This window comes from Marmota marmota, unplaced genomic scaffold (assembly GCF_001458135.2).
Source record: "Marmota marmota marmota unplaced genomic scaffold, marMar, whole genome shotgun sequence".
Lineage (NCBI taxonomy): Eukaryota > Metazoa > Chordata > Mammalia > Rodentia > Sciuridae > Marmota > Marmota marmota.
Window position 1 is genome coordinate 21,096,128 of NW_026000019.1, and position 25,756 is coordinate 21,121,883.

Below are 25,756 nucleotides of genomic sequence, written 5' to 3' on the forward strand. Positions count from 1 at the left end.
GAGGCTGGCCCTGGGTCCCCCGAACTGGGCGCTAATGGCGTGTGAGTGCCGGGAGCGCGCCTGCAACAGGTCCGGCGAGGCCGGCCCGGAGGCGGGGGCCGCGGTGCCAGGCGGTGCTGCGAGCCATTGTCATTGCCACCTTTAAGCTCCGGCATCTGGGACCTGGATAACCTCGGTTAGTTGCTGGGAAGGACCTGGAGAGAAATGTTCCCCGGAGGAAGCCGGTTTCTTGGTGGGGTGTAGGAGCTGCCCAGTGACCTGGAGGAGGGCTTCCCTGATCCACAGGTGGCCGTCCGGAAACCTAAGTGCTGCCCCAGCCAGCCAGAGGAGGAAGACGGGCAAGCAGGGCTTCACTGGGAAGATGACGGGTGGGCAAGTCAGACCGGAGACCCCACCTTTTAGCGCAGAGAGTGGAGATGACAAATTTTGCAAAATATCTGTCATGTGGCGTTAGGATATCCTTTTCTACCTTCTCATGTCTTTTAATCTCAAAGCTAACAGGCAGTATTTTGTGTTTTTCCTGCAAACAAACAAAAAAAAAAGAATCATTTGGGGAATCCACGTGTTATTTATCTTACTTTCAGTAAGTTGATTTTAGCTGAATTATGTTTAAAGGTATTTATAGTAGTTGTACCTGTGCCTCTTTGGACAAGTCGTGTCAAGAGTTAGAATTACTTCTTTAAGCCATTCTCAGATGGCAGTGGTCGGTTTGAACTGTATGTAGGCTGTCGTCTGACACTGATGGTATTTGTCATTATTACCCATGCTTTCAGAACAGTAAAATGGCAGATTTTCTCTCAAGTTCCTCGAGAAATTAGTGCACCCTCTTTTAACTTGCAAGTGATGTTTCTTAGAACCCGGACCTAAAACACATGGCTATGAAAAATTGCTGGTTTTAATCTCTTCTTTAACACTTTCATAATTTTAATCAATTATAGTGGTATTCATGGTATTAAATCAAGGTTTAATAAATGTAAAGCCCTAAATCGTGGTAATCATCATATCTCTTTTGGGGACTAATATTAAACAGCATGATTTTCTGCCAAGAGGACATTGATTTACTTGCAGTTCCTTATTCTCAGTTTTTCCTTTATTGTGTATTGAGGTTGAAAAGCTAAATTTTTTGGCTGAGAGAAGGCAATTATGTTCGCTTCAGATAAACAGTTTCAAAGTGGTACTTCTGTAACCTTCCTCTAGTTTAATTAGTTTTTCACGCAGCATTTTAAAGAGAAGTAGAGTTTTCTTCTTATGAAATGGCAGTTGGTTTCAAAGAACCCGGACCCACGTGGGCTACTTCAGGGAATGGAGCTGTTTGTAGGTATCAGTTAGGCAGTGAGGGAATTGAACTTGAAACTGGGGTCCTGTAGCCTTGAGCTGGAGTATGCTAAGTGCCCCTAAAACATGACCATGCTCTTCTCCCAGTTTTTCTAGTCCTGCTGCCATCCAACTACTTCTGTCCTTGCCAAGTTTCTGCTTTCAGGTGGCCTTGGCTTGCCCAAGTCCCAGCCCACCTCATGGCATCCTTCACCTAGCTATGCTACTCTTAGATAGAAAGCTCTCTTTAAGTTCAGGTTCTTGGGGGAGATAGTGATCTGACCACTTCATCTCTTCATTCAGGCCTGGGTCCTACAGAAGGCTCATCTATGAATTGACTGCCCTTTGGCCATAGTTGCCACTGGACCCATTAACTGTGCCCAGAAAAGGGGAGGGTGCAAGAACCTAGTGTCCAGCTCAGCCTTCCCTATTCTGCAGGAGGTGGTCACACCTGAGCAGCACCCCCACATTTCCGTAATAGCAGAATTCACCTCACTTCTCTCTAGTACCTGTCATCCAAGTAGACAGGTGACTGTCGCCTGTGGTTGAGGTATGGCATTTTTAGCATTGTTTTTACTTCTTGTTCTTAGGATAAGATTTTTAACAGAAATATTTACAATCTATGTGGAATTTTTGGCTGTGCTATTTAGAACTAGCAATTTGCTTGCCACATGACTAGAATTAGAATTCTTTTATTTTTAAATTTTTTCATATTATGGTAAAGCCAGAACTAAAAACTGATTTCACAAATATTCCAGACATTTGTTGTTTGTCCTACACAGTTTAAAAAAAAAATTTTTTTTTTGAGCAACATTGAATAATATTGAAATTCCCCCAAAAATATCTGATTCTCAGTTTCTCATCATAAGTGGATGAGCTGAGCTTTGTGACAGCTATTGCCTTCAGAATGCCAACTTCTCACAGTAGTTGCCAGTGCGCACATAGTAGGCCCTTTGCTGCTCCACCAATCCTGCTGCACTCCTGGTACCTCTTGCAACTCCGTGAATTTGTATCTCTGTTATAAAGAATGACATGTTCATATTGTAGAAGATTTGGGAAGTCTCTTGTGTTTGTGTATGCATGTATGTATGTATGTATTTTAAAGAAATTGTATTGAAGTATAATCATATAGAAGAGACTGAACATAACACGATTTTATAAGTTTTGACATTTGTAATCACCCTTTGGTATGTTTATAATCAAAATACTGAATATATCTACCCCCCACAAGTTTCCTCACACACCTTTGTTCCTCTGTGACCCCTCTCTAGGCAACCACTTACCTGTTTTCTGTGATGAAGCAGTTTGCATTTTCAAGAATTTTATGTGTGCGTGTTTTAGCTTTTGTGATTATACATTTTGCCGTTTCTCCCTTTTTTAAGCATAACTTTAAAGAGTTGTGAGACTGTACTTTTTCTTTATTGTAATTTGTATTTCTTCAATGAGTTATGTTTTCTTTCCCATTATTCTACTGCTCTTTTAATCTTTTCCTTGTTTCTATGATGTACTGTTAATGCTTTGTATTTTGTTTTCCTTTATAGTTACATATTAGACATACAGAAGTTCTATTGTTTTTGAATAACCAAGTTTTACAACATTTCCTTTGTGAGGCAGGATTGTAAGTTGATTAGAAATATGAGTTACCTTGTTTTATTTTTTGGTTGCTTTTCTAAGTAACTGAAAGTTCCTGTATGACGCGGGGTTTGGGTGAGTACGATAATTGCACATAACTGGTAGGTGGTGTACATTTTCTCTGGATTTGTTAGGTGTTCATTAACAAGCATTGTTGATAACTTGCTGAGCAGTTAACCATTTCTGTTGTCAAATGTGCTAGTTACAAGGTTGCAGAAACAGTTTGGCTGTTTCTGGAGACCTTGAACAGCTCTGCTCCCATTGCAGATAGAATTCATGTTTGCAATTGTTTTGTCTTCTTTTAGATCCCTTTGGCTTTGAAGAGGAGCTGCAGTACCTACGGCCTTGCTGCCTAAGGGATGGGATCAGAGAACAGTGCTTTAAAGAGCTGTACGCTGAAAGAGCCACCATTTACTTTGCCCTCTGGACTTGCTGTTTATCCTGCTGTGCTGCAAGATGGCAAATTTGCTTCAGTTTTTGTATATAAAAGAGAAAATGAAGACAAAGTTAATAAAGCTGCCAAGGTACCTTAATAGGCGATGGCTTAATAGTTAGTGCTTTTTACTATCTTGTGTTCTGATTTTTAAAAATGAAATTAATAGAGATCAAAGGAGGTAAGGCATAAGGAATAATATCGTTGATGGTCTGTATCAACATAGTTATCCTTATTTTGTGGGTTTATTTCCAACAGATACCATAACTGAACCCAAACCTCATAAAACTCCTTACAGTGGTTTCTGTCATCATAGCTAATTTTTTTAATGAGAAAAGAAAATGATTTTTCATGGCTTATCTAAGAGGGAATTAATCTAGTTTAGCAAAAATGCTGTAAGCATTGTCATATTAATTAGTTTGTTGATGAGGAGCTTGAAAATAAAATATTTTAGGAACTTTGTCATGTTTTTCTTTTCCTGAGACATTGTGATGTCCCAGAAAGAGTTTTACACTGGTGTTTGGACAGAAAGAATGTTGGCCCTCGGCTCTAGTTCTTGCTGAGGGACCTTGGACAGGTTGCTAACTCTGGAGGCTTTAGTTTCCTCCTTAGGAAGAAGGTTCTTGTTTATACCTAGTCAGAGCTGCTCCCGGCTGAGGGGCCAGTGCACTGGCATGCTGTCTCAGCACTGTCAGGGGCCCTCACGTCTTACAGGAAACAGTTCTAGGGCTGGGGTTGTAGCTCAGTGGTAGAGGACTTGCCTCACATGCACAAGGCTCTGGGTTCAATCTCCAGTACCACCAAAAAAAGAAGAAAAAGAGATATAAGAAACAATTCTACCTTGGATTGGAATATCATTTAATGAAATAAAATAATCTCAAGTCTTTCATAATTAGAGAAAAGAAAGATGTTAGTTGATATTTCCTTGCCCTTTGGCAGACATTCATTTTATCTTTAGAAGTTTATAAAAGAAAAAGTACAGTGGTATTCTTTAATTAATTCTTGAGTGTTTACTATGTCAGGAGTACTTTCAAGTTGAGTTTAATATCTTTACTCTGTAAGAATTATGATCTGTATTACCATGAGTCACTTTTTGATATCAATTGATGTGAAACATTGATAGCTATTTTATATAGTTCTTTAAATGATTTTTATTTTTTTAATGATTATAAAAGGTTGTATTAGTAATATAATTTTGGCATTTTATTGGTCATAATAATTATTTGATTTTGTGTCTTAGGTTAAGTGTGAAATTAACAGTTATAAGATGGTTCCCTAGGAAAAAGACATGTGTAACAGTCTTTTCATTCCCTCATTTACTCGTGCATTTCTTCATTCACACATGCATGCTATGCTGGGATTAAACCCAGGGCCTCACACAGGCTAGGCCAGTGCTCCACCCCCGGGTTACACCCCTAGCCCAGAATACATTTTCTTGTAATATTATGTGGTAAAAAAGTATAGCTAGTTCTTTTGCTGGGTAATTTTGCCTTTTGGTAAAGCCACTTTTTTCTCTTTTATCTATCCCATCTGAGAATTGTTAATAATTTTTTTGATTGTAATTTTGCAAAAGAGACAATTTAGAAAGATAATAATTGGTTAATGTCTAACATACCTCTTGTGTTTTCTTCTAATAAGATTATCCCCACCACCACCGCCCCCCAATCCAGTACTGGGAATTGAACCCATGGGTGTTCTGTCACTCAGCTACATCCCCAGCCTTTTTTATTTTTTGTTTTGGAACAGGATCTCACTAGTTTGCCCAGGCTTGTCTCAAACTTGCCCTCCTCCTGCCTCAGCCTCCTGAGTTGCTGGGATTACAGGTGTGTGCCACAGCACCAGCTGTTTTTTATTTTTTTTAAATAACTTAATTGACCATATCCAGTCAGATACTAGAATTTATAATTTATAATATTTGTTAGTTTTTTCCTTCAGGCTATATGATTTTTAAAAATCATATCCGGCATATGTACCCTGAAAGTCAAATAAACCAGAACATAAATTTTTTTAAATATATATATTTTTTAGTTTTCTATAGATTTTTATTTTCTTTATTTATATGTGCTGCTGAGAATCTAACCAGTGCCTCACACATGCCAGGCAAGTGTGCTACCACTGACCCCCAACCCTAGCCCCAGATCATAAAATTTTTAAAGGGAAAAAACCAAAGATCTACTCGTAATGTGTCAGCCATTCTGTACCTTTGAAACTCAAACTTGAATCATGAAAATTTGAAATGGCAACAAAGTGATAAGGAATTTACATTGTCAGAATTCTACTTCTGATTATCCCACAAATTAGGTCACAGTACTTGAGACATATATAACATTCAGTATATTAGGTTTTAGGACTGTGATGTCCTCGATATCTGAAATTTTGAAGCAGTGTAGTTATCTCAACTCTCACCAGTGTTTGTGTTATTCATCCTGCCTTTGAAAGTTCTGATGACTCTTTTAAGCAGATAGTGTTTTCCTTGGCAAATATTATTGGGTAGTATTGTTCTTTCTTTACTATTATAAATTCAAAAAATGATACCGATAGTCAACTGTTATAAATAGATAAATATATAACTGTGTGTTTGTGGGTGTATGTAACTGAAATGCAAGTAGAGCTCTGGTCACAAACCAATATGAAAATATTTAGGCCCGTAAGATCTCATTTGGTCTTGAATTCCTCAGCTGTCATTAATAGTGTGATTTGCTTACTGGTGATTATGACTCATTTCTAACCAACAACCTGTTAAGAATGATAAATTCTAAGTTAGAATTTGGTTACGGTTGTTTGTTATAATCAGAGTGCTTAGTTGAGGCTTTGTGGTAATTACAAGCTGTAAAAACAACTCCTCAGTCTTCCTACAGGAATCACATATCTGGGCATAAGTATGCAGCTGTCATCCAAGTACATGATTTGATGTTCCGGGAGACACTGTGAAGGGCTCCGGCTGCATAGTGGAAGGGTTTGTTGAAGTATTGGAGAGCCTGCACTATGTGGGCGTGACCAGCTGTGTCTGCCATTGGGCAGGTGTTCTCTTCCTCACATTGACATGTTCCCTCTCTCCCTTTCCTTTTCCCTTTCCCTTATAGGCCTTTCTTACACTATTTACAACGTCCAATTCATTGTAAACCAACTTGCCATGTAGTTAACAGTTACAGAGGGTATCTCTTCCCCTCTCATGATCAGATCCTGGTGTTCTCACAGGGCTCCTGCTCAGTGTCCATTCAGAACTTAAGACGTATTTGCCTGTTCCTTAGGTATGATGCAGCCATCAGACAGAATTAGCCATATCCTGGTTCCCACCATGCTTCCCAGACCTGACTTTCTTGCTGTTTCTCCTCTGAGGCTTGTAGTCATCCACATTTCTACCCAGACTAATTCTTTATCCATTTTTTATTTTTCCTGAATTTTATTCCTAGTTTATGACCTAACCTTCAGACATGGTACGCAAAGACAGACTGTCTCTGCATCTTTGTCCCAGATGTGCATCTTTAGGGAAGAAGGAATAGTATTTTTTCCTGAAAGATTATTACTCTCCAGTTTAGTCATCTTAGCTGTTTTGTTATGTTTATTTAACGGTGTGAAAGTGTAGATTTTTTTTCCTGTTTTTAAAGTGTGAAGGTAGATGTGAGCTATAGATAAGAACATCGAGTCAGTTAACTTTATGTAGTTCTCAAAATGATGTAACAAATCAGGAGCAGAACAACAGTGGAAAGTTAAGCCTCTAAGGCTTGAATTAATTTCCTAGATGGTTGGGTCTTTACCGATTCCTGAAAATGGGAGTAGTTTATATTCAGGGCTAGACTCTCACACTGAGGAGCTCTGAATGGATAGACATAAGGTAAGTACAGATAGCACAGATGTTGGGAGTTGTAATGTTGATATCCATTAGGAAGTGACCTTGCTCAGCTGTGTGCTTTAGAGGTGAGCGCCTGGAACAGGGAATAAATCCAACTGGAGTCCTAACTTTGGGGCACATGCATTCAAAACATTCAACAAGTTACCTCCACCAGAACAAGAGCCATTGATTTGCTCAATTGGGGTCACTGAGAAAATAACCAAGTTGCCCTCCCCAGGTGCAGCCTGTTCCCCTTGTTCTTAGAAGCAGCAGAAGGTTGACCCAAGAAACATTGTGATTTGATTAGCTGCTGGTCCTTCCTGTGAATCTGCATGGTCTTGCAGAATATTGACTGTATTCAAGGGCAATGACAGATGAGGTTCTTGCTAAGTGTCTTGTTCAGAATCATGCAGTGCATCATTTCTTCCTCTTTTCTTTTATTATAAACAAGCAGGAACTCACTTTGGAGCAAGAATTTTTCTGGGGTATTTAGGGTAAAAAAAAAAAAAATTAGCAGAAGCAAAAGTGAAAATCAGGTGGCCACTTATTAACTATTCCCTGTTAATACTGAACCAGGCGGCTCCTACTGTCTATCAAGTGTCTATCCTGAGTGCTAAAAGGAGAACAAAAGAAGGGACCTGAAATCAAAGAAAGTGATCAGAGCTCTAAGACAAAACTGAATGAAGAATTTATCTTGAGCAGTCAAAAAGGAAATAGTTCATGTTTGGTTTGAAAATTATTTGAAATGATTCTTAAAGTGAAAATTTGGGGCTGGTGTTGTGGCTCAGTGGTGGAGCACTCACCTTGCACATTCGAGGCCCTGAGTTCAATTCTCAGCACCACCAAAACAAATAAATAAAACAAAAGTATTTTTTAAAAAATGAAAATGTGGTGACTGGGCATCCATGGTGCATGCCAGTGGCTGGAGAGGCTGAGGCAGGAGGATCACAAGTTCAAAGCCAGCCTCAGCAACTTAGTAAGTCCCTGCCTCAAAATAAAAAATCAAAATGGCTGGGAATGTGACTCAGTGGCTAAGCGCCCTCAGTTCAATCCCTGGTACCAAAAAAAAAAAAAAAAAGTGAGACGCATGTATGATTTTACATACAAACTAGCTCCAAACATAACTCTTGGGATGTTCTCTTCAGCTAACCACACTCATATGACCAACTGGCTAGCATTTTGGCTCATCTGCATATCTACTATGTTCTATTTGCATATGTGTGAATTGTTTTAAATGCACACAAAGGCACATATACCTCTAACCTCAGCAACTCAGGAGGCTGAGGCATGAGCTTCTCAAGTTTGAAGCCAGTCTCAGCAACTTAGTGAGACCCTGGCTCAAAACAGAAAATAAAAAAGACTGGGATATAGCTCAGTAGTTGAGTTCCCTTGGGTTCAATCCCCAGTACCCCCCAGATAAAATAAATGAATAAAATGAAAATTAAAATATTAGAGAATCCAACATGCTCAGAAGATTCCTCTGTGGAAGAAGTTTATAATAGGTTTGAGCTAGCTGATAGAAAAATTGTAGCAAGGCTGGGTTATGAACTCTGATGCTGTCCTCCTCCTTTCAAGGAGGTATTTAGAACATTCAGTATCAACTACTTATTTGTGAAAATGAAACCTAGTGTTAAATTGAAGGTTATGCTCTCAGTGAAATCCTCCTTTCCATCTCCTCCCAGTCTAATGACCGGCTTTCAAGATTTCCCCCCTGTGACCTGAGGCTAGTACAGCGTAGACCTCAGAGCTTGAAGGTCATATCATAGCATTTCAGCAGTTTAAGTTTTGCTGTAAATAAATGATAAGTTATTACCTGGGGTGAGAATATTAGACTGTGGAACTCTTTAATTACTCAAGTAATTCTCATAAAATATGCATAGGGATTTTCCCAACGGGGCTGTAAAAGGGCCAACCAGAGAAGGAGAGACCCTACAGATTTAATTGACCCAGCCCCTGTGTTCAGACACAGAAATGGCTTATGCTTGTCAGGAAGGTGTGTTTACTGTCTCTGCTAAGGAAAGAGGTGAGGGAGGGGAGGATCGCATACTGAGGACTTCTCAAAATGGGGTTCCTGCTCGAGGTATTGTGCAACATTGCAGTTGTGGAGAAAAAGCACTGGGAATATTTAAGTCTTTTGGTACTGTCTGTTTTGTGTTTTACAGTATATGTAGTTCATGTAGAATATGAAAAAAATACATAGTATGTAGACCAGGCATGTTGGCACATACCTACAATCCCAGAAACTCGGGAGACTGAGGCAGGAGGATCTCAAGACAGCCTCAGCAGCTTAGAGAGACCCTGTCTCAAAAAGGACTAGGTATGTGGCTTAGTGGTAAAGTGCCCTTGGCTTCAATCCCCAGTATAAACAGCAACAACAAACTAGTGTGTGTGTGTATGTGTGTGTGTGTGTGTGTGTGTGTGTGTATATATATATATATATATATAGTACTTAACTGACATTATTTATTGGTGAGGAGTGTGAACACAAAAATGGCAGTCACTTTTATGTAGAATAAAAAAATCAAAAATTTAAAAGAGACTTTAAATATTTTAAGGGGATTAAATAGGTGATAAATAAGAAGGTGAGAACAATATTAAAATGTTTTGTAAAAGAGTCACTTTTGTTAATGGTCTGTGGCAGGGTCTGCAAACTTTTTTTTTTTTTTTTTTTTTAGGGGTACTGGGGATTGAATTCACCACTGACTCACATTCCCATCTCCTCCTTTTGTTTTTTATTTTGAGACATTAGGTTGCTGAGGCTAGCCTCAAACTTGTGGTCCTCTTGCCTTAGCCTCAGGAGTTGCTGGGAATACAGGTGTACACCACCATGCCCAGCTGGGGTCAGCAGACTTGAGCTCAGGATGGTTTTTATGTTTTTAAGAGGCCGTATGGTCTTCATTGAACTTCTTAACTCTGTAAATTAAGTATTTGGCTACATTTATGTTTTCAGCCATTATTTTTTTTAATGTTCCAATTCATTTTTCCTCTTGTTTGGAAGTTAAATTATCTGCATTAGACTTTTTTGTTCCTGATGCTCTCATCATTTTTTAGAAGATACTTTTTTTTTCTCTGTTCTTCAGATTGGTTAATATCTTCAGGCTCATTAACACTCATTCCCTTAAAAATTCATGGCATTTCCACAGTCCTTTGTATGTTGGGTACAAATGTTGGGTTGCATCCTGAATGTGCTGCATAGACTCTTGGCTCTGTTGTGACACTCTGAGGATGTAGGTATATTTGATACAGCAGGGTGTTAATCCCCTTAGGTTTGGGCCTTGGGTCTTTGAACTACTCCCCTCTCACCCTTCCTGGGAATGCAAGTTCAGATCTCAGTTCTCTTCTCAGCACTTCGTTGCACCACCTCGGGTCTGTTCTGTGCCTGTTGTTCAGGGATAGCCTCCTGGCACTCCAGCCTGCAGGATTCCTCTCTGTGATTCTTCTGGCCAGAAGGATGGCAGGACTTTGCTGGCGGAGCCTTTGTCACCTCTGTCACGCCGCCTTCAGGGGATGCCTGCCTCTGCTGCACAGTGACAAGAAGAGCCAGAGCTCCCAGAGGAGAAGCTCATCCCACACACATTGTCCTCCAGGCTTTTCGCCCCTCTGTTGCCTTGTGAGGGTTCCGGCAGTGTGTTGGGAATGTGTCGCGGTACTTCCTGGGAAGTCTGGGCACAGAGGGCCGGCACTGCCCTAAGGGAAGTGCAGGTCTGTGGGGTGATTTAGTTGTTGATAAGTTGAATGGAATGGGAACAGACTGAGATCCCCCTTGTCTTGGTGGAACTATGGGGAAGGGTAGGAGCTGGGGAGACCTGCAGGGGCGAGTGTGTGGTTTCCCTCTTCCCACGTGTGCGTGAGGCTGCTCTGGGTCCAGTCGTCGTCGGCTCCATCAGCTCTTCTGTTTACGTTTTACAGCACTTGAAGACACTGCGTCACCCCTGCCTGCTGAGATTCCTGTCATGTACTGTGGAAGCAGATGGCATTCATCTGGTCACTGAGAGAGTGCAGCCTCTGGAAGTGGCCTTGGAAAGGCTGTCTTCTGCAGAGATTTGTTCTGGGATCTATGACGTTTTGCTGGCTCTCATCTTCCTTCACGACAGAGTAAGTGACCTGTACAGTTCCAGCTCAGGGGCTCTGACGGAGCCTGGGGGATGAGTGTGTAGTAGTGCTGTGAAGCATGGTATATGTGGAAGTTGTAAGACAGAGCACATATTGAAAGGGCAAGATGGAGACGCTCCAGGTGGTCTGTGCAATGGGCAGCACATTCTGTCCCTGGGAAGTTATTGGTACAATTTTATTTTGAGGTTACTGTGGTCTCCCCCTAGTTTTGGACAAGTCTTTACCTGAAAACAGCCTCAGCTGGTTCCTGGTTGTGTTTTGTTTTCATTGGTACCAGGGATTGAACTCAGGGGTGCTCTGAAACTAACATCCCCAGACCTTTTTATTTGATTTTGAAACAGGTCTTGCTAAGGTGCTGAGGCTGGCCTTGAACCTTCAGCCCTCCTGCCTCAGCCTCTTTAGTTGCTGGGATTTGAGGTATGTGCCACCATGCCTGGCTCAGTTGATGCTTGTTAAAACAAAAAGTTAATATTAGTGTTGCTGTAGACCACAATTCCTATTTGTTTTCAGGAATTTTGTGCAATTTTAAATTTTGAAGAAATGACCGTTTCTTAGAGGCAGAGTTTAGACACATCCTATCCCACTTGGGTGGGACCAATTGAGAGACAGCCTCTTAATACTGGAGTAGCCAGGCTACCTGGCCTGTGGTAACGTTTACTATTATTATGGTTCCTATGTTTACTTCTGATCTATGTCTTGACAATTTCATCGAGCTACTATTTCTTGTTTGTTTGTTTTCACCTCATACATGCTGGGCAAGTGCTCTCATTGAACATCTTCCCAGCCCTGGAGCTATAATTCCTTAATGATGTTTGCATTCTGACACATTCAGATCTTCAGCAGTTCTCCTTAATGAAAAAACACCAGTCTTAGGTTAGAGAGATTTGCATTTGACTCATTTCAATGCATGTTTTCATTTTTTTTCTGTTTATGGAAGACAGACTCTCCAAATATTATGTGGGATGTATAACTCTTAAAAGCATGCTTACAAGTTCATATGATAACTAACATTGTTAAGCTTCTCTGGGGAGGAACATCTTTATTGGAACAAGGCATGCTGATAGTAGGACTGCCTGTAGGGAGAGTCCCTCTCCAGTCCTTCAGCGAATTCTCTCCAGAAGCTACTATGGTGATTTGTGTATTATTGCAGAGATAGTCTTTGGGCATATAAAGCAAATATCTTATTTTATTTTTCCTCAAATGAAAATACCATATATACTATTCTAAACTTTTCTTTATATATATTTTAGAGTGTTCTGTATAAAAATATGTACAAATTTGATCTCATGGGTAGAAAATTTAAAGAGCTCTTCCATCTACTGAAATGATTTCTGGTTGGGAAAATACTTAAATACTCAAACCCTGTTCTCACTTTCTCCCTTCCTCTTATTTGACTGAACTATTTTTTATAGTTTTAAAATCGACTCTTCTGTGGTCTGTGGGGCATTTCTGCTGGTCCTTCTCATTCCCTTTTCTTCTTCTTCAGGCAGAATTTTTTTAATGCTTACTGATAAGATTTCAGGTGAAGTGGATCTGGGTTCATGATAGAATGTAGGTAAGAAAGAATTTAGAGCAGAAAATGAATAAAATAACCTATGAGGGCAGAGATAAATTTTATCTTTAAAGGCACTGGTGCAAGTGGGCTAGGCCACAGGACTGGTGGATTCGTGTTTAGGGACGCCTGGGTCCCGATTTCCAGGTGGGGCGTGACTGGCCTGCGCTGGCTGGGTGTCTTGCTTCTCCTGCTCAGCAGGCAGGGAGGGGCCAGGAGCCTCCCCAGGGCACTCTCTGCTTCTTCTGACCTCATTCCCTTGGTCGTTCCTGGAACAACCGATAGTTTCCGATATCAGTCCACAAGTGGGAAGATCTTGTCGTAATCTTTTTTTGGTAACTAGTAGTTTTTTAAAGACTTCTTCTTCAGAGTTGGAGTGGCAGTCTTCTTCCTGTTCTTTTTTTTCCAGGGACACCTCACACACAACAATGTCTGCTTATCATCTGTGTTTGTGAGTGAAGATGGGCACTGGAAGCTAGGAGGAATGGAAACTGTGTGTAAAGTTCCTCAGGCCACTCCCGAGGTAAGCCAGGTGGTAGGCCTCTTTCCCCTGAGCACTGGTGGCATCCTCTGTGTGCTCTTGCCCTGGCACTGCCCCCCAGGGTCAGCGCCATGCTGGTCTGGAGACTTGAACTCTGTGGATGCCCATGTTCATGGAGTTGTAGGGTTTTATCCCTCAGGAAGCACTAGGGGTCATGTACTCTTCTCGTGTTATAGATGAGGAACCTGAGAAAGAGGGAGGTGAAATGGTTTTGTTCAGACGTTTTAATTAACCGCCTGCCTTTCTGCTCCTGAGCTGCAGTGCAGCACTTCCTTTGATCATGCCATTCTCTGCTTCGTGTTGAAATTGCCTTTGTGTGTCTGATTCTGCCCAGCAGCTGAGCCTCCTGAGGGTAGCTCCTCTGACCTTACCTTTCTACCTGCACCTGGCCGAGTGCCTGTCTCGCGTTAGGCATTCAGGGGTTGCTCCCTGAACATATAGTGTGTCCAGCGACTAGAGTTGGGACTTGTGCATCTTAACTCCTAGTGGCTGGGCTGCTGCTCCTGGGGTACAGCCTGTGGTTTTGTCGGACAGATCCACCTGCAGTTCTTTTTTTATTTTATTTCTTCTTTTCACCATTTGCATGTTTCTGATGGACTTACTCTCTCTAAAAAAAAGTGAAAACCACTCCCATCCCAATCCCCCTGCTGACGCGGTGGCTCAGTCTAGCTTTCAGTGTTTTCCTGCGTGCTGTCTGGCGCTCAGCTCGGCCTAGTCTGGTGGGCACCTTCCTGGACTCTTGATCAGTCAAATGCAATACTGCCTGAGTCATCCCTCTTGGTGATGGCTGCCTTCTCTAAAGTCTCTCTCCTGTAGTTAGCATGGCAGGCAGCACGCGGTCCTGTGGGTTCGTCCCACAGAAGGAGCTTCTTGGGGTGGTGCACAGGCCCTCCACAGTCTTCCCAGCCCGCCTCAGCTCCACTCAGCACTTGTAGTGCTCCTGCTCTGCTCGCACTCTGTCACGAAGCCGGGCTGCTGCACTGGCTGTTCGCCTCACTCTCTTCTTGCTTGTTCTGCCATTCTGTTACCAGGCTGCCTTTCTTCCCCTGAACTCCCTGAAAAGTGCCAGCTCATCCAAGATCTCGCTTGAGTCTCCTCTCTGTGAATCCTTCCTGCGGGCGTTGTCCTACCCTACAAAAATCCTGTGCTTCACTTACTGAAATCCCTGATGTACCTTCTAGGCTGTGAGCATATGGTTGGGGGCAGGGAATTTGTGGCTGTCCTTTGTATTCCTAGTGCCCTAGATGGTGTTTATTGGATAAAAGCCCTTCTTTGATTAGGTGAATGAATATGCTCATTCTATAGATGTTAGTTTTGTTTCCGTAGCTTATAAAGTTTCATGTGCAACAAGACTTTCACCTGATTTAGTGACAAAGACAAGATTGATAAGCGATGTATCCTGTGCTGAAAAGCCTTTTTTTTTTTTTTTTTTTAAATGGGGTCTTACTGTGTTACCCAGTCTGGCCTCAAACTTGTGGACTCAGGCAGTCCTCTTCCCAGCTTCCTGAGTAGCGGGACTACAGATGCACACCGTCACCAACAGCTGAAGAGCCTTTTACTTCTTAATGTCTATGCAGGAAGAGAAAGAAGTATTTCTAATTTCTGTATAAGGAAATCAGATGCACAGATGCCTCTCGGCAGCATGGGGTGTGTGTGAACCAGCTGGAAGGCAGAGAAAGGGGACTGACTTTTATGTTCACTAAGAATTGCTCCGTGCTGAGTACTGGTTTACATTTTTTAATCAGGAAGATTTTAAATTTGCATATTGGATATGTGATATTGATGGAAACGTTTCATTGCTGCCGTTTCTATTGCTCATGGCTTTTATAAATAGGTTTAAAAGGTTGCTTCGCCAAATGCGTAAGAACTGCTTTTCTTGATTTATTTTTCTGTCTAGTTTCTGAGGAGTATTCAGGCAGTCAGAGACCCAGCGTCTATCCCTCCTGAAGAGATGGTAAGATGATACGCGTCGGATGTGATGAAGGCCCACTTGTGCAACTGAGCAGAAAACCTCTCCCAGGCCTTTATTAAATTATGGATGCCTCGTGATTCCTCTAGCCTTGAGCTTCTGGGATTAATCTTACTACCACAGCCAGGGAGCCAGCTTACAGTTTTTGGCTGTATAGGTCCTGTGGTATTGTTTAGAGATGGAGTGCCCCGAGTGTGAACAGGGGATGTCATATCCAAAGCACACTGGCTTTGTACTTGACGGGAGCCGTGAGGTCAGGCTGGCCCTTTCCTTTGCATCAGCTCTGTCTTTGCATCCGTCTGTCTCGCTGGCCCTTGCTTGGGATTCCAGGATGTGTACAGAGTGGTTATTAATACCCTGGTTCTGGTGAAGAAAGATTCTATTCACAGACAAATTCAAAAGCAGATGCCCTCTGTAAGTTTTCTTATAATCACTATAAATGACATTAATCCCTAAAGACATGTTTAGTGTGCTTTATAGGAAATACAAACCAAGTATAAACTTAATATGGACCTTAGACTTAACATAAATCAGGTTTATTCATGGCATACACTGGTGTTTTTCAAACTGGTGATTTGTGGGTTTTAAGATAGTTTAAGGGTATCTTGGACAGTATTTTGAAAAAATTAAAAAATAGAGTGAAAGAAATCGTTACTAGGCATCTTAGTATTGTTTTGTGAAACTCGTTTTCATTATGTGTGTGTTTATATGCATACTGTATTATGTGTGCACACTGCATTGTAAGATTAACTTTTAAATATGTTTTTGAAAGCCACAAACACGTATTATGTTGTGATCTTTTATTTTCTTTTTGATCCTATTTCATATTTTTAAAATCTTTGATAAATTTCATTTGCTAATCATTTTTTAAAATTTTTTTCCAGTATTAAGTCCTGCTGTTTTTTTATTGGTACGTCTCACTTACACAGAATGGCGTGTTTCCTTGTGGCATATTCACACCTACATGACCATATTACTTGACCAGTTTCACTCCCCAGTACCCCCTGCACCCTCCCCTTGCCGGGATTATAGGTGTGTGCCCCTGTGCCTAGCTTATTGTTGGTATTCTTGATGACTTCTGGAGTGAGATGGAATGTCGGTGTAGTTTTGAGTGCATTTCCCTGATTGCTACAGTTGATCAACATTTTTTATATGGTATACTAGTAGTTTTTAAAGCTATAACTGAGTGTGTGGTACTGTGAAGTTAGATTTGAGTGTAATAAATGCAAACATGGGAGAGAGTTAGGAATAGTTTATAATGCTCTAGTTTTAAAAGTCTTTACTGCTTCTAGTCTCCAGAGTTCAGCCCTCTCCCGGAGTCCCACGGACATGCCCGGGATGCCTACTCGTTTGGAACACTGGTGGAAGGCTTGCTCACCGTCTTACGTGGACAGGGTGAGTTGGAGTTAATACTGCGTCCACTAAGTAAGAAAGTAATGCAGGCCTGCCCAGCGTAGAACTCGAGGGACTTCAGTCTTTGATCATAGTAAGGGACCTGTTGCTTACCGTGTAATTTGTTTAGAGCAAGTATCAACAGCAATAAGGAAACAAGCTTTGCATTTCATTAGTATCAGTAGTGAAAAGAATTTTAAGTAGGAAGCACTTTGAACTATAGCTTTCAGTCTCCTGTGATAACCTTATTGATAATAGTATTTTATGGTCTAAAGACTGTTCCTTAGTGAGGCAGCCAATAAGTAAATAATGCCATAATGATTAAGATATAGTAGTCTGAATAATAGAGTAAGACTCAAAAATATTTTCTTGTCAGGCTTAACATTTTTTAGTCTTTCAAAAGTTTTTTGGTTTATTTTTTCAAGCTGTAATCTGCCCACTGCTCTTTCCTTTGATGGCCTCCTGAGGCCCAGGCTATTAAAGGCATGGTTTTCTGTTGTCTGTCTCCATTCTCTCACGGCATGCTCGGCGGCCTGCATCACTCTCCAGTGAGTTTACGGAGGTGCATGCCATGCGGGGCCCCTTACTGGCCTCTGTGTCACTTGCCAAGCCTTCTGCAGTGCTGATGTCACTTCTTCTGCTAGGCTTTGGATGTCACCTCTTACCCCTAAATCGTCCTGGTCTGAATACTTGAACAACAAGGCATCCACTGTGTTCAGGGAACTAACTACTCTCCCATGCCCCTAGCGTGGGGACAGTTGTGTGCCATCCTTGGAAGAATTGAAAATAGTCATTCAAACAGTTGTGTCCTGTGGATGAGGAACCCTGGTTGAGAAAGCCCCTCCCACCTGCTGCTTACTCACTTCCTGGACCTGAGCGGAACAGCCAGGAAATGGGAGGCGTGGGAGGGGAGGCGCTTGGCCTGGCCTGGCTGTGTTGGCAGGCTGGCTCTCCACGTGCCAGGACCTGGGCTTGAAGCGAGCAGGAAGCAGTTCAGCGACAGCCGGGCTCTGTTTGTCTGGGCTTTTACAGGTGGCTTTGGTCTCACCAGTCTGCAGCCGTAGAGGCCCTGAGGAGGGCGAAGGCTGGACTAACTGTCGCTCTGGATTTCAGTTTCAGCGGACGTGCTCTCCAGCTTCCAACAGACCTTGCTCTCAACTGTGCTGCATCCCATCCCTCAGTGTCGGCCGGCGCTCTGCACCTTACTGTCCCACGACTTCTTCAGGTGAGGGCCTCGGCGCGTCCCACTGCCGCCGTGGCTGTGGGCTGGGAGGACCAGACGAAGCAGTCCCTGGTGCTGCTGATTATTAGGAGACTGACTGGTGTTCACAGGAGAAAAGAGGGAGAAGTTGGATCCGTCAGGTTCCCATCAAAGATGGAAAGTTTAGAAATTCTTGGATGCCGTGGAGTTTGGGGTTTGGAAGTCCTCCCGCTTCATCAGGCTTGGTCATGAAGAAGCCGGCCTGTGTCCAGCGGCTCCCAGCTCCAAGCCGACTGAAGCAGTTAACAGACGTGGCCTCCCTGTTCTGCTGCCTTCGTATGAGTGATGAGAATCGGTTATTTTGAATTTTTCTTATTGGGCAGGGTGTGAGTTCATTTTTCTTTAGGCAGAAGATTTCTCTCTTCAGTAATATGTGTGGAAGAACAAGAAAGTTCGTTTAGGGGGAGGAGTACAATGTAACTTAATCGTTTTCTGGATTCAGAGGTGTTTTTGAACTTCTCTTCAAGGTTTGTTTTAAATATATGTCCTTCATTTTTTATTTCCAAGACTGCAGAACTTACCAAGTTAGTTCCACACTCATAGCTTTTATTAGCAAAGCTAACTTTGTTGGTTTTGAAGCTTAAGTATCCTTTTGTGTTTGCAGTTAGGGAGGTGAGGAGAAGCAGGGGGAAGGGGAGAGTTACCCTAGGTAGTACTAGGGAGTAGAACCTGAGTAAGTAAGTGTGTGTGTGGTTATTGGGATTCTTTGTCCTGTTTCAGAGACACTGTTCAAAACCTTTACCATTGAGTTGTTTTTTTGTTTTTTTTTTTTCATTTTTTTTAATTGAAAAATACAAGAGGTATATATTCACCTTTATGAGTCTTTTAGCCACAGTATTTCCGTGATTATTATTTAATGATTATTATTAGTATTTAATGATTATTAGGAATTCTTTATTTCCTTTGATATTAAAGTCCTTACAAAGAATAACCCTTCACATTAAACAGAGTCTCCCATCACTGTGTGATTAACAATATCCTGTTAAAAACTCTTCACATTAAACAGAGTCTCCCATCACTGTGTGTAATATGAGTTCTTTATTTAAAATTTCCTGTTAGAGAGGGAGAAGAAAGCCAAGAAACCAGCCCCACGCCCAGAGTGGGGAGGTCTGTCGGGAGGCAGGGCCCTGCCCCGCCTGACGGGTGGCCTAGTTCTTGGATTTGGTTGAGACATTTGAGTGCCCTGTGCTCAGGAGCTGGAGTAAAAACACTTGGCCCTCGGACATGTGTGTTTGCAGGGCTGTCATCTCCTTACACGTGGTGTGTTCTTTATTTGCGGGGCAGAAAGTTTTGACAGTGTGAAAAAAACTTTACAGGTGAACTTTAGCCTAGAAATGTTGAAAAAAATCAAGAAAGAGGTGTGTCATAATGAGTGTAATACACTTAGGTAGTCTGTTGTGTCTTTTACTACCATGAAACACACATAAATCTGTGATAAGAGTTGAAATGTGTCGAAACCTGCACACAGACCATATGATGGTGCCACTTGCGGTTGAGATGTAAGCAGCTAAAAAGATGCAGCGTTAAATCATGAAACCAACCACAGGACATACCGTCCCTCCAACGACTGCATGTCACCTCCTTGTGCAGTTGCAGTGAGCCCATGAGGTTCACCTGCCTGAAGTGACTTGTGAGACTGACCTCCATATAAGCAGTTCATCTCTACCAAATTGCATACTATAGTAAAGGTGATCTCAACGTTCTTACGTGTTTTCACCATATACAATACTTATGATGTACAAAATATGTGTTATTTATGCTATCACTAAGGCTTTTGGGGAATAGTGGGCTATTAGTAATTCAGTTTGGGGGAACTCAGGAGTTATATATGGGCTATCAGCTGCCTGGGGGTGATGCCCTAACCCTGGGCTGTTTGAAGTCAAGTGTATGAGTAAGCCAGATCTGGAGGCCATTGGCAGTTGTGCCCACCAGGCCTGCTCTGACTGCTGTGCTCAAGCCCTGGGCCACTGTCCACAGGGCAGATGTGAGCAACACTTCCTTGGAGCCCAGGGTCCACAGCTTTGGGGCTCTGGAAACCACATAAGAAACTGACCTTGCCTTACCAAAAAAAAAAAAGACTAACTTATAGCAAGAAAAATGAAAAGCTTCCTGACTTTTACAGAAATCCCACTTTTCCCAGTCAGTCCTCTTTCATGGTTTTACTTCATCAGAGGAGAATTGGGAATGAACACATATTTTGTAATGATAATGTCATTTCTTCCAGGACATTTCATTTAACAATATCCTGTTAGAAAAAAACTTGGAGGATGATTGTGACTTTTAAGACCATTAAGCCTGTTAGCATATGTGCATTTGTATCGTTTATATCCTCTTTACAGATCTCTCATGTTCTTAAAATATTAGATTCCCATAGTCTTTGTCTCATAAGCCATTTGGAATCTTTTAAATGGCATAGAGAATGTTTCTTTGTTGAAAATTATAATGGTGCAGTCTTTGGTTATGGCTTCAATATTTAACATGCCTACTCTAATCTATTGTCCTACATTATTTTTTCTTTTTGGCATTTAGAAATGATTTTCTAGAAGTTGTAAATTTCTTGAAAAGCTTAACATTGAAGAGTGAAGAGGAGAAAACTGAATTCTTCAAGTAAGTTGAGACCTTACATTTACTAACTTAGATTTAGTCCCTGTAATCACTTGAGGAGATCTGGAGAAGGTGAGGCTGTCATTTTATTTATTTCAGAACATTATTGAACACTTCCTACATGCCTGGCTTTCTGCGAGGCCCTGGGGTGGCGGCCTGGTGAGGGAAACAGATACCCGCCTGCTAGTGCTTACACAGGGGGCGAGTACAGCGGGAGAGCTTGGCGGGAGCTGTGCGAAACAGGACGGGAGCAGGTGCTCCAGGAATGCTGTTCAGATGGGGCCGCAGGAAAGCAGGCACCAGGGCAAGACCCAGGGTGACTCCTGTGGGAAGCAGGCAGCTGCCCTGCTGGAGGGCAGAGTCCAAGGCCAGGATAGGCAGGAGGCGGCTCTTGTTCATGGCAGGAGTGTCCGCACACAGTCTGAGTATTGTGTGCGTCGGGCACTGGGTCCATGGAGGGGTGAGAGCATTAGGTGGACCCTGGGTGAGACCTCCCAGGAACATAGCGAGAAGGGTGGCCGTCACACTGAAGGAGCCAGTGTCAAGGAAGGGCTTTCTAGGGATGGAAGAGAGGTGAGAAGGGGATGCTGGGGCAGAGGCTGGGCGGGGTGGCCTTGGGAGGAGGTGTGGGTGAGGGTGGGTACAGCCCGCCATCCGTGTTGGCGTGGGGGTCTGAAGGGTCAGGTTGATGGTGTGGAAGTTACAGATGTAGACAACGGGGACTCGCGTGAGGGGGCTTGCTTCTAAAAAGATGGAGGCAAGGTTATCTGTTAAGGGTGGTTATGAGGAGGGATATTACTATCTTATTTCTCAATAGAATGCTTTTATGTATGTTTTAATCAACAAGGTTAGAAATAAAAGCCTGTATTTTTGTTTACTGTGAAAACTTTAGATAATGGAATATCTTGCATTTTTTTAAATCTGAGAAAGTGTCTGTATCTAGGAAGCCTCTGGCTATCAGGGGACCTGGGGGACACTTTGGCCACTTATCACTTCATTATAAGGGGTGATCTGTTGCGAGAGCTCCCTAGCTTGGCGAATAGTGTGGCAGCTGGCTGGCCGTGGTCACACTTACTGCATGTGTCTCAGGTCCTGGAGACTGCCCGCTCCCCTCACCTTTCCCAGCTACCTCTGGAAGGGCACCACTTTGGTAGAAGTGGGAGGGAGGCCGCGTGGAGCTGACCTGTGCAGGAGAGTTGATAGAGTGTCGCATTAATTTCCCAGGCTTTCCTTTGCTTTTTTGTCCTCAGATTTCTGCTGGATAGAGTCAGCTGCTTGTCAGAGGAATTAATAGCTTCGAGGTTGGTACCTCTTCTGCTGAATCAGTTGGTGTTTGCAGAGCCGGTAGCTGTCAAGAGTTTTCTTCCTCATCTGCTTGGCCCCAAAAAAGGTGAATTCTTTTTCAACGTGGTTTTGGTGATCAATAAATTTTGTGGCTGTTGGTCCATTTTGGAGCAAAGTGAAATTACTGAATGGTTTAGTTCAATGTTGGTTCTAAAAGTAGAGAGCAGTTGTTGGCTTCTATGGATACCAAAGCCCACAGGATAAACATGGAGCACCTTCCTCAAGGGTCAGGTTGATGGTGTGGTAGTTACAGATGTAGACACGTGGGACTCAGGTGGGACACCCTGGGGAAGGTCTAAGGTAAGGTGTGTACCTGCAAAGAACTGTCGCATTTGCTCTGAGTCACTTAGGCGTGCATCCCTGGCTTTCCAGAGCAACCTGTTTATTTTCCATTTTCAGTGAGGAGGCTGAAAATCACTGAGCTCAGTTTACTACTTGGCTGCAGGTTTTTTCCTGAATGTGGAATGGGATTATTGCTTTGAAACGTTATAACTTGATAGCACTAAAGGGGGTAACACATCAGGTTAGGAATGCAGCATTAATTTTACACTACAGAATTTTTTAACTAGGACCTGCTTTAAAAATTAATTTTCTTAAACAATTTCAGTTCAACAAATTATGTTAAACCCAGTGTGGTGGGAAGTTGTTTTATCTTTTTGTATCTCTTATTCAATGTCATTCCTTCAAACCTTGGATTGTCCTTCATAGCTCTTCCATTCTGTTACTTGGTGGATCTCAGACAGGGGTGAACCTCTGAATCACTTCATTGCTTCTTTTGAACGCTGATCTGTTTGCCTGTTGCTCTGGGCCGGACTGAGTCAGGACATGGGCATACCCACTGAAAGGCCCCGATGGTCCTCGGCATTCCTGTTTGATAACTGTTCTCATCACTGCCATACTAGATCAAAGCTCTTGGCAGCACTTAACTGCTTCTAATTTTGTAAATATAATCACAATGATATGGTATGTCCCTGATCTGATCTAGTATGAGAAACTCCTCACTGATTGAACGTAGATTTATCAAGTTGCTCATTCAGAATCCTGTGGAAATACAGGCTTTCTGTGTGTTGTGAAGTGTGCTCTCCACTCTTTCAGAAACATTTCCACAGTTAAACCTGGAGTGGTTTTAGGTCGATAGAAGAGCCCTTCTTTGGCGTGGGGCCTAAGAATTGAGAAGAGTACTTAGTACCTGTGTTCTGGGCTGTTTATGAACTGTGTTCAGGACTCTGCACTGAAACCATTTACTTTCTCACCTGTAACCTCCACTTTTGGGGGTAGATAATGCACGGGGAGACACGCCTTGCTTGCTCTCGCCAGCCCTGTTCCAGGCGCGGGTGATACCCGTGCTGCTTCAGCTGTTCCAGGTTCACGAGGAGCACGTGCGGCTGGTGCTGCTGTCTCACATCGAGGCCTACGTGGAGCACTTCACTCAGGAGCAGCTCAAGAAAGTCGTCCTGCCGCAGGTCAGAGACCAGGCCGGCCGTGGGGCCAGAGCCTTCCCAGGCCGTGAGAGGGAGCGGGCCAAGGGTGCTGCTCCTCTGGGGGCTGGAAGGAAAAAGAGGGTTTATGGTGAAAGCCTTGGAGGCAGCAGCTTGGTGCGAGGGTCTCCTGGAACGCTGACGGCTGAATTAAAACCGCGTTCCCTGCCCCTCACACAGGAGGCCCTGGAGCCTGTGGCCTGTTGGCCCATCTGTTCGGCTTTACTGGGGGTTGAACCAGGGACCAGGGTGCTGTACTGCTACCACTAGCTACATCCTGGGCCTTTTTTTTTTTTTTTTTTTTTTGGAGACAGACTCATTAAGTTGCCAAGACTGGCCTTGAACTTGTGCTCTTCCTGCCTCATCCTCCCAAGTAACTAGGGTTATAGGTGTGCACTACCACACCTGGCTCATACTTGGTCTTAATGTGGGAGAAACTAATTGTTTGCTAATTTATTTTTTGGAGAAAATGAACAAGAATTATTTGGGGAACATAAACTATGATTGTCCACAAGTTATTGTAACATAATTATTATTAATGAGAGTATTCCTGTCGGTGGTTTTCAGACTGCTTATCACCAACAGGGAACCTTATTATCTGCCCACCCAAGGGTCCAGGCTTGTACCAATTCCCTGTGGCTGCCGTAACAGCTCATCCGGCCTGCATGGTGACAGCCACAGCAGCGCAGCCGGCTCTCCGTCCCAGAGTCTGAAACCAGGCTGCCGGCAGGACCAGGCCTCTGCAGGCTGTGGGCGAGGAGCCTCCTCTGTCCCTTGGGAGCTGAGGTGCTCCTGGCAATGCTCAGCAGTTGGCTTTCGGGCACATTGCTCCATCCTGCCTGTTGTCACCTAGCTGCTCTGTGTCCCAGATTTGCCTCCTGAAAAGGTCACCAATCTATCAGAAGGACACCTGATCCACTATAACTTCCTTTACAAATCACATTCTATATAGTTATGAATTTATAGGGGTGCTCTTCAACCCAGCACAAGGCTTAAAAAAAAATTAAAGATACCAATTCCATGGTATCTCTCAAATAATTTTCCTGAGATTAACACTCCCCGTGTTCCAGGATCTGATAAGCAAGAAGCATGTTTCAGTTGTCTGTCGCTGTGTATCACAGCACCTCCAAACATGGTACCTTAGAATGACGATTCATTTTATTAATCCTCTTGATTCTTTGGGTTGACAGGACTCTCCAGAGATCCCCATGATGTCAGCCACGGGCTTCAGTCATCTGGGCCCCCCAGGCTGACACATTCAGGATGGTCTGTGACCTGGGAGAGGAGGGTGAAGGCTAGGCTAGCGGGGGCTTTGGAAGCTGGACCTTTCTCTGAGTCTACAAACTCTCAGTCACAGGCCCTGTCCCTCCGTATGACATTTCCACATGGCTCTTCTAGTAAGGAAGGGGGACTTATTTCATGGCTGCTCTTGGCTAACAGAAGTCATTTATGCCACATCCTCCTGGTTAAAGTGAGTCACAGAAGTCCTTCACTGTGGGTCGCTGGGGAGCTTGGTTACCACAGCCTAGACCTGTGTTCATACCTGCAGGTAGCTGGAAGATAAAGGGTGTCTGGAAGATTTCTAGCTCTGGAATAGATTTGTCCTAGGCCTTAGATTGGGCTGTGGTAGGAATGTGAGCAGGTGTTCGGCAAGCAAAAGACGACAGAAGCTCTCATGTCTGGAACACTGTTCCCGCTGCAGGAGAATGGCTGGGACGCTTTCTGAGTGTTGGAGAGTTCACTTTGGTAGCAGGTGCAAGTGGACCGTGAAGGGAGATGAGCTGGGAAGCTGTTGGAATAGTCATCTGAGAGAGGGCAGGACGGGGGCAATGTGGCAGCAGACATGGAGGGCACAGAAGGTGGAGGGGCAGGACTCTGGTTCCCACTGGATGGAGAGGTGTGAGGAGGATGGGTCTGGGGCTTGGGTGATTGTGTGATCCCAGCACCAGTCTTGCACTCAGATGCACAGACACAGGCTCTATTCAGCTCTGCGGCCTGCCTGGAGAAGTGCCTGGTGTGTCGGCACTAGTCCCAGTCTTGCTAGTCCTGCTGGAAACCTGGGATCCCCGTGCTGCAGACTTGCGGCTGGAACCCAGCACTGCTGATGCCCGAACCTGCCTTGTGTCTGGTCGGCACAGATGCTTTGCAGGTCCTGCTCTTGTAGGGCAAAACCTCTCCTGATATCTGACTGTCTTAGTTAAGATGCTTTGGATTGCAAGTAACCAAAATCCATGTTAAACCAACCAAAGTAAAAGGAATTTAGTGAAAGGACGTTGGGCTACGTAAGTGGA

At 43.3% G+C, this 25,756-nt stretch overlaps 2 protein-coding genes across 5 annotated transcripts in view; both read left to right on the top strand.

Moving 5' to 3' along the window:
* Positions 1-3,381, top strand: part of Kifap3 (kinesin associated protein 3) — a 162,520-nt gene extending 159,139 nt beyond the window's left edge. The window contains exon 20 of the mRNA XM_048810059.1: positions 3,252-3,381. Coding sequence (XP_048666016.1) covers positions 3,252-3,267 — 16 coding nt within the window. The 3' untranslated portion in view covers positions 3,268-3,381. The remainder of the gene's footprint in view (positions 1-3,251) is intronic.
* Positions 3,306-25,756, top strand: part of Scyl3 (SCY1 like pseudokinase 3) — a 28,756-nt gene continuing 6,305 nt past the window's right edge. For 2 of the 4 annotated variants that reach the window (XM_015491852.2, XM_015491853.2), the window contains exons 1-9: positions 3,306-3,470; positions 11,121-11,306; positions 13,286-13,399; positions 15,315-15,371; positions 16,679-16,781; positions 17,892-18,003; positions 20,569-20,646; positions 21,894-22,033; positions 23,266-23,450. In XM_015491852.2, the coding sequence (XP_015347338.1) occupies positions 3,306-3,470; positions 11,121-11,306; positions 13,286-13,399; positions 15,315-15,371; positions 16,679-16,781; positions 17,892-18,003; positions 20,569-20,646; positions 21,894-22,033; positions 23,266-23,450 (1,140 nt within the window). The remainder of the gene's footprint in view (positions 3,471-11,120; positions 11,307-13,285; positions 13,400-15,314; positions 15,372-16,678; positions 16,782-17,891; positions 18,004-20,568; positions 20,647-21,893; positions 22,034-23,265; positions 23,451-25,756) is intronic. The other 2 variants (XM_048810061.1, XM_048810062.1) reach the window with 2 other exon arrangements.